Consider the following 14,297-nt stretch of genomic DNA (forward strand, 5'->3'; position numbering starts at 1 on the left):
GGGGGGGGGGACCCATCCCACAAGGAGAAAGTAAATCCAATTATGAAGGTTGGTCAGCCCTCAAAACCCTGGTATGAACCAGTCCATGCCACGCAGGATTTGTTGCGCCCAGATCAGATGCATGAGCGATCGCGGGACTATAGTAGAAATTGCAGCACCATAACAAGGATCATACGAGAAGCTCAAGCGTAAATATTACATCTTAGAAAATATCTAAATTCAATCAAATATATTGTATTCTTCACAGGATTGTACGACTCAACTCTGCTCGCCATATTGTCACTGAGGTATAGACATTAATATAGGATTCTCTCGTTGGTATTCCTTGATAATCTCTGAATATGCTGCTCCCCATCCAAAATGAGAAATCAAAGTTGAGTGAATGCTCTGCATACCATTCATACTGAAAAACTAAGATGAATGATGCCCAATTAAATGGGGGAAAAAGTCATTAACCAAATGGGTAGGCAGGCTATCACCAGATTTTCAATAAAAAACAATTAAAAAATCTTAACAAAATTCAAATCCAACTACGCGGCGAGTGGAAAAAAAAAACATTTGAAAAATAAAAATAAAAAATAAACCAGAGGATCAAAATAAGATGCTTTAATAATTTGATAACTAACCGCTGTATTTGCAGATCCTTCTACCCATCTTCTAGTGATGGTTGTAACTCGTAGCCTAATCTCACCTTCAGGATTCTGATAGCTGCAGATGAAAAGGAAAAAAAAATTTTAATAACGCTATCTAACAAGGCAAGCATGAGTTACAATGAAGCAATAAAACTATGACAGTAAATATACTACATACTTTGTTAAGAATTGTATATACAATTGAGGATTTGGGATTCCTGATTGGTTTGATCGCTCACTTGGTGATATGTCAAAAAAGACAGTCAAACAAGTGCTCCTATCAAGACCGCATATTTTCCATGCAGTTGTATTTCCTTGACCAATCACCGTATCTGAACACAAAGCTCCTTTCTGTGAAGTATATAGAACCAAGCACATTTTATTAAAAATGTTGGCAATTTTGGCACAAAATTTTCTGCATGTTGTAATAATGGATAAGGAACTGACAATGCTACCTTCTCCAAAGATGTGCAAGGTCCAATAATACCCTGAATTTTAATTTCTTTTGAACAGTAGATCTCATGCGTCCCACTGGAATGGAAAATCAAAGATAGGAATTAGCATATATAATACCACTATCAAGCAAAAAAATATGCATGAAGAAATGAAACTTGTTAATGCAGTATGCATTATATTGGTACAATTAACCGCCTCACAGATAATATTTGGCCTCCACAATGTGAAGGACTTTGCAAATGCGGCTTCCTACAGAGCAATTTTGGATTCAAAAACTTGCTGGGCTTAAAAACTAAAAGATAGAGATGTTGGAGTTTATTGGTTTTGAAGTGAAACTGGAAGTGAAAGCTCAGAAAACTGAGCCCACACTGGCGAGGCACTCCTATGCTTATCTCAACTTTCAAATGCCCAACACCAACTGAAAAGCCCAGAGAAGCGCACACACATCATCAAGAGAATAAGGTCAATCTCCTCAAGGGGAAAAAAAACTAGCAACCAGCGCTGCAACGTTCAAAATACAAAAAGAACCATAAAAAAATGAATTTAATAAGAAGAGAAAAATTTCTTTATCTGCTAGATTTACAGTTTCTCTTTAATGGAACATACAAAAAGGCAAGTTTTCTTCAAATGGTCCAAGCGATACCAAAAGTGAAAGAAAACAAACAGGTACATAAGAGGGAGCTTCATGGACGAGAGACAGAACAAAACAAGTACGAGAGAGAGAACTAGAAACATAAGAGGAAAGGGAGGCCCTCTACTAAAACTATTACATTTAACCATATAATCCTATGTTAAGTGTTGAGGTCCTATTTATAATGAAAAGAGCCCTAAAATTACAAGTAAAGAAACAAATATGCCTTGATACACAAAAAAAACATATTCTAATATTTTCTAAATATAATTTTTTAAATAAAACAAGAAATATAAAATCAATCACGCATTGCAGATTGAGCAAAAGCCATCAACTCCCATTGGGTATGAATAACTCTTCTCCAAAGGGTTATGTCAAAAGTACTCATCCAAAAGATCAGGAAAGATACACAGAAGCACGTCATTAGTCATCCAAGTGTCATCTGAATGTAGGTGACCTCTCCATCAAATAAAGTAATGATACTCAAACCAAGCATGATCTCATACAATGGAATCTATTTAATAGCTAGGAATGAGGTTGGGGCTGGTAACAAGACAGAAATTGGTGGCAAAAATCCAGTGATTACTCGTAAGAAAAACCTGTCAGAAACTTCGAAGGCTTTAAATTACATCTATATAGCATTAAATCCATTGAAAGTTGAACTTTCATATTTACAAAAAATAAAATCAAATATATGCATTTAGTATAAGATTCCTTACTATTTTGTTGAGTGTTGAGGAACTAGCATGAATTTCTTAAATGCTTCATTATAAACTTCCTGGATTAATATGAACACATAATCATCATTATTATATCTTGTAATCTCCCATAAACATCTACCATAAGCTTATACTTTCTATTTTGCAAATAAAATTATATTTTCATATCAAAATGTAATTTATGCATACGCTTATTAAACAATGTAATGAAATCATAACATGCATGCACAGGTAATGGTATGAAATATATTAATTTTCTAGAGTTTGACCCAAGCATCACTTCAAAGGGTATTTCCTAGTGACAATGCTTAGAAACTATTGTAAGTAAATTCCATTATAAGAAATAAAAAATATCAGTTCCTAAACTATTACTAATAAGGCAATATAGTAAATTTTACAAGCTTCTATTTACAATTGTGAGCCCATCAATATGAGGGTGAAAGGCAACAAAACATTAATAATACTCCAAAAAGCTTTAATTAAATTTTTAAAATTTATTGGCAAACATTATATCCACTTAGATATAATAAAGGTGTGAAGGACATTAAGGTAAAGAATTTCTCAAATAATTATTTAGCCACAACAGGCTAAAGTAGAGAATGAAATATGTCAACTTAGAAGAACATTTATTGCCACTAATAAGGAGTTATGTCCATGGACAACAATGGGTAATCTGTAATCCTAACGCAAAATCAAAGTTGATGTCTTAAACAATGCATTAGGCACGCGAAAGAGAATATATAGACAAGATGTTTGATTGATGACTTCCCACATTAGATAAGTGCAACATTGTCTCACTACCCCAATGACCATTTTCATAATTAGAGGCAAACATAATCTTCCCTCAACTAAATAGAAAGTTTAATAGTGACTCATGTAACCAAAAAGTCCTCAAGCATATAAATCCCAGATTAGGAAGCACAAAGAATACATAACTATGATCCATTTAAGTGGAGTTCATAATGCAAATCGTAATTAGAAGATAAAATTTGTTTGTTTTTCAAACTAAGATAAATCAAAAGAGAGTTGGGCTATACAAAATAATCATATTTTATTTTTTCAAATCATAATATTCATAGTGCCAAGATAAAATCATTCTCGCTGCATCGACAGCTTTATTCTCAACAATTAAATAATGTTTAAGGACAAAGATACTGTAAGATACGTGCAATTCATTTTTCATGCTAAGCCTTTTTATTCTAGAATTGCAAATATTGTAGAGCTTAATGTTCAAAATATAAGAGAAACTCTTGGCAAAGCAAATAAACACACCAATAGTAGAAGGCATCTACGTCTATGGTAGAGCACTTTTACATAGCATTCCTCAATTTCATCTTAAGGCGATAGGATAATTTTCATGGCTAATACACCATCAATTCCATTTCTTAAAGCATCACAAGATGCTTCAAAAACTTTCGCAAAGTAAAGAAGCATAAGTAAGAGGAACTCGTTCATCCTAGCTATGATATTGTCAAATACCTTTGCAGGAGCAAGAGTCCATTTGAATTTCACTTGATTTGAATTTCAGTTGCAGGATATCAACTAAAGAAGCAATAATAGAATTAAAGCCTTTAATACACTGACAATAAACAATGTCCAGTTCATGAAAACTTTGAATAATAAGAAGTGGCTGATGTCACTTAGTAATAACCTTAAAAAATATCTGTATATCAACATCCAATACTTTAAACCACAAAAACAAAAAAGTTAAATAGAATGGAGGGAAGCATTTCTTGAAGTTAATATGTAACTTCTCTCCCCAAAGTGTTTCCAGAACAAGCTGCAGATGATTGAGATGCTTCACCTTTAGATATATTATAACTGGAAATGTCATCAAAACAGACAACACAAAATTCAACAAGAAATGGTCTTAAAACTTCATGTATAATCATCATAAAGACCATTAAAAATATCAAATAGCATCACTATTCATTCATGCCTGTCATCGGGTATCATAAAATCTATTTCCGCTCAATATCAAAGAAAATATAGATCTGTTGTTAACCATTTCTAAGATTGATCTCTAAGAAAATAAGAATCCCAAAATTAGATCTTCTCATTCAATCATAGAACTATGAACCTCTACTTTATCGTATTTTTGTTGATAGTTATGTTATCGATATACATTTTGTAAGGGACATCTTACTTGGGAATCAATAGACTGGATACAATCCAATGAATCAAACATCCGCATATAAAAACAATTGATATGAGTTGATCTAATTACCATTTCAAGACATGTTTTTTCAGGTTCATTTTGATAAAAAGATTTGATACTTCATGAACTAAAAAAGCAAACCAATTGTTTTGAATGTCACATATTTCATGCATCATATCTTGAAAGTCTATTAAGCGTTCAGTAACTTAAAGGTATGAGTTGTTCATCAGTCTCAATGGTAACTTCCCTAATGATTAAGAGCATGATTACTTCATAATTTTGCGTTTCTTTTGCAAACTCCTTTTGATTAATGATTTCTAACCAACATTTCCCTCAACTTAAAATATTGATAACCAACATGTGCCATAACTATTGGCAAAACATTAAACCAAATCTTGTGCTTAAGTAGTTCCTTAGGACTACTAATTAATATTACAAATATACATTTAACATCAAAATCTATTCATACATAAGCATATAAAATATGCTGCCTCATGATCTAATAGATGAACAGTTCAGAAAAATGAGCTTGAAAACACATACACATCAAAAATATAGTGTTAGTACAAGACACAAAAATGCTAACGTAATGCCCAGACACATATCTTGCACACTTAAAATTATATCCTAACTATTTCAATCCCAAATCAAAATCAAGCATGGGCCCATACACAACTCGACGCAAAGGCGACACATGTGGGGCACTTAGCGGATGCATTTAAGAATTTTTAAGATTTAAGGGTCTGATTCACTCAGAAGTTCAATTTCTACTCAAATATTCACTCTCGCTGCTGTGAACTATAATAACCCAAAACTTCCCTCTCATTAGAGTTCAAATAATGCAGCTATTGCTTAGTTCCTTCTCTGAATCACTGAATCCTCTCACCCATCATGTTCGGTGATCGCAAATCAAGACCACAGGCAAATCTCACTCCTACAAGTTGCATAACGACTCACTCACTTTTGCTCAGGAATGTTTGGCATTCAAGACACTCCCCACTTAGTTCTTGCTCTCATTTTTTTGCCCTACTACTCAGTATTATTCTAGTTTTGTGAATTGAAGCCCTAGCAAAGATTTTGTTTGGTGTAAACCACATAAGTGTCAATCTTAAACACACAGCTCTTCCTGTCAAGTGTTATTAGTGTCAAAAGCATCAAGCCTCCTTTCTCTACTGAGCATACTCCCTCTCTATCTCTCCAGCAAATCAAGTGTTATAACTAAATGCTAATTGTTTTAGCATGTTTTCTCAACACCGAATTTAAAATGTGTTAGTTCTTGATTTTTATTTTTTGCCAAAGGAAATTATTTTGTCTTTATGATTTTATCTAAGCATTTTAACTTTTCTAAAACACTAATATTGATTTTACTTTATAAGGTTTAAGAGTTTATTCATTGGCAATTTTTTTAATCAGATCTTTTTTATAGTATGATAGAATAGTGATCTTTAAATTAGTTACAAATACAATTAGCAATAATCTCATAGATGATGATATTAAATGTTTGTGGAATTTTGTTTTCAAATTAAAAAAAGGGTAATAAGAGTGGGAAGAAACATAGAATTAGAATGTCAGATTTGTTACAAAAAATATAAGAGAGCATAGACTAGGAGGATCATTCTATGATACCCAACAATAACATGCATATAACCAGGGTGATTGCAATAACTAGATGCAAAGGCTGAGAAAAAAAAGAAGAATGCCACATTTAAAAAGGTTTATGTTCTTTATTTTGAAAAATTTGACTTTTAACTAATGTTCAATCCCAAAATCAAATGAAAATTTATTTTTGTTGGAGGGAAGGAGAAGTTACGATCCAAAAAAGTGAGAAAAATAATGGGACAAACGACAAGTATTGAAAGAGCATTTAATTACTAGGCTTCAGATCAATTCCACAAAGATATAGCTCACATGATCCATTAAGCCATTTTTCCATTTAATTAATCAAGGAATTTATATTGTTCCAATTGGACTATCTTGCGCAGCTAATCACACTTTTATAAGATATATTCCTTGTATTATAATCTTTTGATGACAACAGCATTACCAAAGAAAAGAAGATGAGTTGAAAAAAATGTTTGAATCAATCAAAGAAACTTAGAATGATGAGGAAATTATTATTATTTGTGATGGTTGGATACTTGGATTGAGGCACCAAAAAAAAACTCTAACTTTCAGAGTTACACAAGATGAACTATAAATACCATCAATAATAAAGGAACATATAAAGGCATTACACCCCATCCCAATGAGGGGGTTGTGATCCTCTTGGGGCGTACTCCCCCGGCCTTTTACACTCCGAAACATATTTTGTGCCCCAGGGGGGCATACGCCCCACTTGCAGCTACATAGAAAGAAAATAAAAACCTAATTATGTTGTTTCTCAGACCTAACCAAATCATTACAGCTTTGTTTATACCACAATGTTTCTCCCGCACTCTTCCGCAGATGCAGAAAGCATTGCGCGATCCAGATGCCTCCTCCCTTCCCTTCCATTTTGTTCATCTTCTCAGTTGCTCATAAAGACCCACACTCAATCTGAAGTTCCGCAATTATCACAAAGTCACCATCGCGGAATCCGATTCAAGTTGTCTCTCACGCAGTTGGCTCGCAATTCCATAATCGTCACACGATCCAGACCTATATCCTGCGAGGCCCGAAGGTTCATAGAAATTGAAATGTAAGAACAAATAATGTGTGGATTTCAGTGTAGCTACACTGAAATCCGTATCTATAGGGGGTTGGCTACAAGTAGAATTTAGTAAATCTGTAAATCATAAATTTGTTAAATCCACCCTTCCCGTGAATATAGTAAATTTGGATTTAAGCCGAATCGAAGGCAAAATTTCGGACTACAAATCCGAAAAATTAATAAATTCGTATTGTGTCTGACTGCATTTGTAAATCAAATGCTAAATCCTATTCAGAGGTGCTACCAAACACCCCCTAGGGTCATTTTGATGGCATATTTTGACAATAATTTACACTATTTTTTTAAAATTTTGATGTGCAATGTTAATAATTAATTTCTACTTGAAGGGTTGGATTGTGTGACCGGTAGTAGCCACACTGTTAAGAACTTTGCATGGCAACATACAATAAGCACACCTAATGAAAAATATTTTAGATGTAAGTTTTGCAATCAAGTGTGTAGTGGAACAATAAACAAAATGAAGAAAGAGTTTGTCGGCGCACATAAGGGCATTAAACAATGCACTAAAGCCCCACTGAAGTTCAAAAGAAATGCAAGAAAGCATTAAAAGAAGATGCAAAGTCAAAGTTCAACATTACAGTGTATTAAGTGACATTATAAGTGGTGCAACAAGTAGTTATGAAGGTCAAAATGTCACTAATTCATAATTATTGAATTCCTCTGAGAGGACACAAAGTTAGAGGTCCAATACATTCTTTCACCATAACATAAGCTAGGAATTCTACTAAAAATGCCAAGTAAAAGAAAGATGAAAAAAGAAGCATGTAAGGCAATTGATAGATTTTGCTAGTCAACCGAATTGACATTAATGTTGTCAATTATTCATATTATATGTTTATGTTTGAAGGAACTAAGCAGTTCCTAACTTTAGACATAGTTTTACTCCACCTACAATGAATGAATTAAGAACTTTGATACTCAAAGATAAAGTTGTTACAATCAATAAGATGTTAGAGAAGCATAAGGCATGAAGTAAATATAGGTGTTCAATTATGTCAAATAGTTGGATAGATAGAAAAAAGAATGACTTTAATTAATTTTCTTGTTACAACTCTAGTTGAGACATTATTCTTAAATATGTGGATGTTTCTAATGTTATAAATAGTGATGAGTTATTATTCACTTTTCTGTATTACGTCATTGAGAAAGTCAGTGAGAAAAATATGATGCAAAATATAACAAATAATAGGTCGAATTATGTAAATGTGGGTAAAAAAGTGATGGATAAAAGAAAACATATCTATTGGACACCTTGTGCATCGCATTATATTGATCTCATGTTAGAAAATGTTGAAAAGTTGAAGATATAGGAAAGCATGCTTGCAAAAGCAAAATAAGTTGTTAAATTCATTTAAAAGCATACATGGATTCTTGGCTTGATGAGATCTTTTAATGAGGAGAGAGCTCGTTCTTCCAACCATCACACTGCTTGCTACTGCATATTGAACTCTTTAAAGCATTTACAAACAAAATCAACTACTTAAGGCAATATTTTCCTCAGAAGCTTGGTGTTCTATTCAATAGGCTAAAAAGACAGACAGTATAAAAACTCAAGTTGTTATTTTGTTTGATCGATATTTTTTGGGTCATCTTGCTTACTGTATCAAAAGTGTTGGACCTCTTCTAAATATTCTAAGAGAGGATTAAAATACCGGTCATGGCTTATATTTATAAGTTGGAGCACAAGCTGTTTGGTGGAAAAACTCATGAGTTAATGAATTTTGTTATTCGAATTTTTAGTCTCTCTTGTAATTCATCAGGTTATGAAAAAAATTAGAGCACTTTTGAATTAGTAATAACTTTTTTACTTTTTAAAATTGTCATTATTTGTATATATCACTTCTTAAAAATGATGTTTTTTATCTTATATTCATACTAAGAAGAAAAACAGGTTGGAGCACAATAGGTTGAACGCTCTAGTGCATGTAAAATATAATACTAAATTGAGGGAGAGAAGTATAAGATGAAAAATAAGACTTTGATCAAATATTAATAAATGACATAGACTCTGATGATGAGTGGATTGTTGAGCATGAATGTTCAATGCTTCCATGGAAACCTTCTTAGGTGAATGAAGAACAATATATATTTGATGTTGGTGTAACCATAAATGTGCCCAAAATTAATGAAAATTAACAATCACAAAATCTTACGCAAGGGAAGAAATGATGTTTTTATAGCATATTCCCACAAAAAAGAAAGCTAAATAAAAAAACAATAACTTTCATATTATTTTTAATGGACATTTACATAATTATGTATTCTGATAGAAAAAAAAATCTTAAAATATTTACGAATGTCATTTTTTTTGTTTTTATAATATAGGCAATAATGATAAGTAGAAATGAATTGTGAATGCACCTAAAACTGAGTATGGTGATGACTTTAATGAAGTGGGGACAACATGAATAACCTAGTTGTGATTTAGACACAACTATTGGTGAAGAAGAAGATTTTAAGGATGACCTTAAAGAATGAATAATATTCAATGATTGAGATCAATTGAGCACAACCAATTTATTTTTGGATCAAATATGTTTATTTACTTTTGTTGTGGATTAATGTCAATATCTTGAAGATTTTAGTCCAAGAAGATTTGTTTTAAAATTTAATGAATATAAGTTCTTATTTTTTATCTCTTATCAGTTATGTATTATAATTCTTTTAAAACCATGGGGCTTACACCCAACAATTTTAGGACTTACTCCTCACCCCATAATAGCTAAAACACCCACCTTTTAAAACATTATATGAGACGTCCAGTTTTCAATGAATTTGTTAAACTAAAAATGGTAGCTACAGCAAAAACTTACTTTACAATCATCATGGTTAAGAGATTCAAAACTAGATATGAAGTACAAACAATCGTAATTATGGACAGGTAAAAAAGGTATCAAGAAAATGATGTGAATAAGTCCCAACAATTTTGGGACTTACTCCTCACCCCATAATAGCTAAAACACCCACCTTTTAAAACATTATATGAGACGTCCAGTTTTCAATGAATTTGTTAAACTAAAAATGGTAGCTACAGCAAAAACTTACTTTACAATCATCATGGTTAAGAGATTCAAAACTAGATATGAAGTACAAACAATCGTAATTATGGACAGGTAAAAAAGGTATCAAGAAAATGATGTGAATAAGGTCAAATTTGTGAAGGAGAGGATATTGGATAATATATGGTGAGACAAAATAATTATAGCATTTAATCTACAAAGCCAACATATGAGATATCTAAAGCAGTAGATTCGAGACAAGCCTTGTCACATCCTTATACAAGGCATGTGTGGGATGATATGATTGAATAGATGAAAGAGATAATATCTCAATATTGCGGAAAGGTAGATAATTATATCCATCTTTTATGCAAACGGTCTATAACTATTTGTTAAAAATGGAACAAAAGCAGCACTTCCCTTCATTGCTTATCCCACTCAGATGAATCCAAGGTAATCTTCAATTATTCTTGTGGTATAAATTATTAATTATTAAAAGTTGAAGTTTCAATTATTACATATATTCATTTTTTAGGTACTGTAAGCATGCTTAGCAATATGAACATGGAGATATTCAAAATGAGAAACGTAAGTCTACAAAGACTTCCAAATATTCATGAAAGAGCAATGGTACATTTGAAGTTTGCTGCAGACTTGTTAATCATTGCTCGAAAAATTAAAAGGCAATATGAATAAAAAAGCTTGTGAATGATTTATAATATTAATTTCCTCTAACGGTAAAGCTTAAGAATTAAATTATTAGCATAGCCATATTCCTCAACTTGTTGAGAAAGAAACTAGGATGATTATTGTTTCATCCATTTACTCAAATGGATCAAGATCAAGATAACTCCTTGAAGGTGTGAAGATTGAATATTTGAGCACACCAAACTAAGCCTTCTATTTAGGAACCAAATCTACTCAAGAAAAGAGTTGTAATACATTGATGGGAATACATTAATTAAAATAGACAGCATTGACATGCTTGAACTTATGCATGTCTTGTATATGTATCTCACTCCGATGTCTATGTTTCATGGTAATATGAGACATATCAGTGACATCTTATCTTTTGCATGACAGTAGCAGCAGACTTAAACCAATTGAATAATTTATAATGCTGCAATAGAGTTCAAGCAGAAGTAGCCGGCTACAAGTACAAGGGTAGCTACAGTTAACAAAAGGCTTCATTGTGATTACACTACAGACGATAAAGAGCGTAAACAGAGAAACCTGACATGCCAAACAGTGTAGTTAGGAAGGTTTTCCCATTCGCAGTCATACTTAAAGAATATCTAAGACCTCCAAAACAAATCGCAGACATAAAGAACTGGCATTCATGCCACAAAAGTTTAAACATTCATCGGATGCAGTAATGAATGTCACAACTATGCTATTAAAAAGCATGATAATAGGTACTAAAGGCATACTTTAGTTACAACATCACAATAAAATACTCAACAATACTGCTCACGAAATAATATTAAGGGAACTAAACATCCAATGTTAAAACCATAAGAGTGCAGGAGATCCGTAAATAACTTCAGAGTTTAAAAAAATTAAATAGAAGAAATTATATCTATTGTACAGCTATAGAATTTTCCTACAAGCTTCCTAAAGAGGAGGTTCACCAACTAAGGATTATGAGCAACGCTTTTTATCAAACTTATTTTCCTCAATGTTCCAGTAGCTGCTGGAGCTTATTTTTATGCTTACCATATTCATTTTTTACAGATATATGGTTATGATTTCCCCAAGGCCACATGAAAAAGCCTTAAAATACATGTGAGATGGATGGAAGTTTGCACCTATAAGACAAAACTTCTGAGGAAGCAACAGATAATTTGCATGACAAATTGTTCAAAAAGAGTAGCTATGCAAACAAATAATGATGGCAAAGGATGATCAGAGCATCAGATTGCATGAAAATGGATTTACATTTTCATGTTTGGCTGCCTCTTTAAATGTTAGAGAAATTAGGGCATTAACTTAAATTAAACCGATGAAAATGCAATAAAACTCACTTGAAAGAGAGGCCAAGAGACTGTTCACCACTTTCAAATATTCTTTTAAAAGAATCCTTAAACACTGGATGCCCAAAGCTTTCAGCAAGGACAACAAGTCCACCAGTCCTTTCAATAGCAACTTTCATCTCCGCAATGCCAACCTGAACAGAAATTGTTTTGAAAGGAACAGAGTTTTGGAACACATGGACTTGATTTCCAATATAACTTCAGAATTCACCTCAGAAATTATTAATAAAAAAAGGTGCAAAGAAGTTACCTATCTAGTTACAAACAAAAGAGCAAGTAAAGAACTTTCCCTACAATTTCATTTCTAATCTTATTCACTATCGTGAAAGATGAGACAAGCAGCAGAAAAGATATTACTCTGAAGATGCCCTTGGACCCACCCCTAAAAAATATCTCTGCGTTACTGGAGATTTTTTGTGGGTTCTGTTTGTAAATAGGTAGCAATAAATTGTCCAAAAAAAAAAAAACCAGAAATAATTTTAAACGTTAAAACATAAACTCTTTCCTCTAGAAAGATATAAGCAACATAGTTTACGAATGAAAATGAAATAAACCTGATCAAGTGCAGAAGCAAATAGATCTAAAACATGGCCCTGATTAACGAGCTGCTTGGACAGATTGTCATAAAATTTAACAGCCTTATGGTAATGAGGAGCAGCATCTTTATCCAGATCTTTGTGTGATCTAACTGGCTCTGATAAATCTTTGGAAACAATCTGCAGAAGGAAACCACAGCATAAGAAGTACCATCGAGCAATCATATCAAAGCCAAATTAAGATCCCGTTCATATAATACTTAGGTTCCAGAAAAGATATGGCATAGCACAACAGTGCAACTGAAACCCTGCCAAACTTGTAAAAATGTCTCAATTGGAAACCAAGGAATACAAAAGCAACGCACAAATAGTCGTTGAATGTTCCAATAATTGTTCATCCATGGGGACAACAGAAGCAAATTTAAGTACTCTAATTGTTGAGTTTCACCATAGTAAACTTAGGGAATGAATATATGCACATGTATGCTAGCATGACATACTAACTCACATATGCTTCGACAAAATTGCTTCTATATCTTAAAAAAATTTGAACATTGCAGGAATAAATGTCATACGCAGTCATAGTTAATGCATACAACAACAACAACAACAACAAAGCCTTAATCCCACTACGTGGGGTCGGCTACATGAATCCTTTTTCTCCATTGCGTCCTATTTAGTGTCATATTTTCATTTAGTTCTAGTAAATTAAGATCATTTTTAATACAATAAGCCCAAGTCTTCCTAGGTCTACCTCTGCCTTTCTTAACACAAGTCGAATTTAAAGCATCTACTCTCCTAATCGGATCATCTAATGGTCGACGTTTAATATGACCAAACCATCTAAGACGACTTTCTCTAATTTTGTCTGTCACAGGAGCTACACCAACCCTATCACGAATATATTCATTCCACATTTTGTCTCTAAGTGTAAAGCCACTCATCCACCTAATCATTCTCATCTCGGCAACACTTAACTTATTATTATGCTTCTCTTTTAAAGGCCAACATTCAGCGCCATAGAGCATTGCAGGTCTCACCACCATCTTATAAAATTTTCCTTTCAGTCTTAGCGGTACTTTTCTATCACACAAAAAACCCGAAGCATTCCTTCACTTCAACCAACCAACTTGAATTCTACTATTAACATCCCCATCTATATCACCATCGCTTTGGACAACGGACCCAAGATATCTAAATCGTTCACACCTTTTAATAATTTGATCACCCAAAGTCACACTTCTGTCACTAGAGCTATTACTACTAAAATTACATTCCATGTATTCAGTTTTAGTTCTACTTAAACGAAGGCCTTTAGACTCCAATGTAGACCTCCATAATTCAAGTTTTTCCTGGGCTTTTTCTCTCGTTTTATCCACGAGAAGAATATCATCAACAAAAAGCATACACCAAGGTACTTCCT

General features: G+C 32.9%; 1 protein-coding gene across 1 annotated transcript in view; it reads right to left on the bottom strand.

Annotated features, from left to right (window-relative positions):
* LOC110019677 (protein transport protein SEC23-like) overlaps positions 1–14,297 on the bottom strand; it is a 35,283-nt gene that overhangs the window by 15,276 nt on the left and 5,710 nt on the right. Inside the window, exons 3-7 of the mRNA XM_020717448.1 lie at positions 12,893–13,054; positions 12,330–12,472; positions 1,088–1,163; positions 811–983; positions 627–708 (exon numbers count right to left, since the gene is read on the bottom strand). Coding sequence (XP_020573107.1) covers positions 627–708; positions 811–983; positions 1,088–1,163; positions 12,330–12,472; positions 12,893–13,054 — 636 coding nt within the window. The remainder of the gene's footprint in view (positions 1–626; positions 709–810; positions 984–1,087; positions 1,164–12,329; positions 12,473–12,892; positions 13,055–14,297) is intronic.

Source organism: Phalaenopsis equestris, unplaced genomic scaffold (genome assembly GCF_001263595.1).
Source record: "Phalaenopsis equestris unplaced genomic scaffold, ASM126359v1 Scaffold000068, whole genome shotgun sequence".
In the NCBI taxonomy this organism is placed as follows: domain Eukaryota; kingdom Viridiplantae; phylum Streptophyta; class Magnoliopsida; order Asparagales; family Orchidaceae; genus Phalaenopsis; species Phalaenopsis equestris.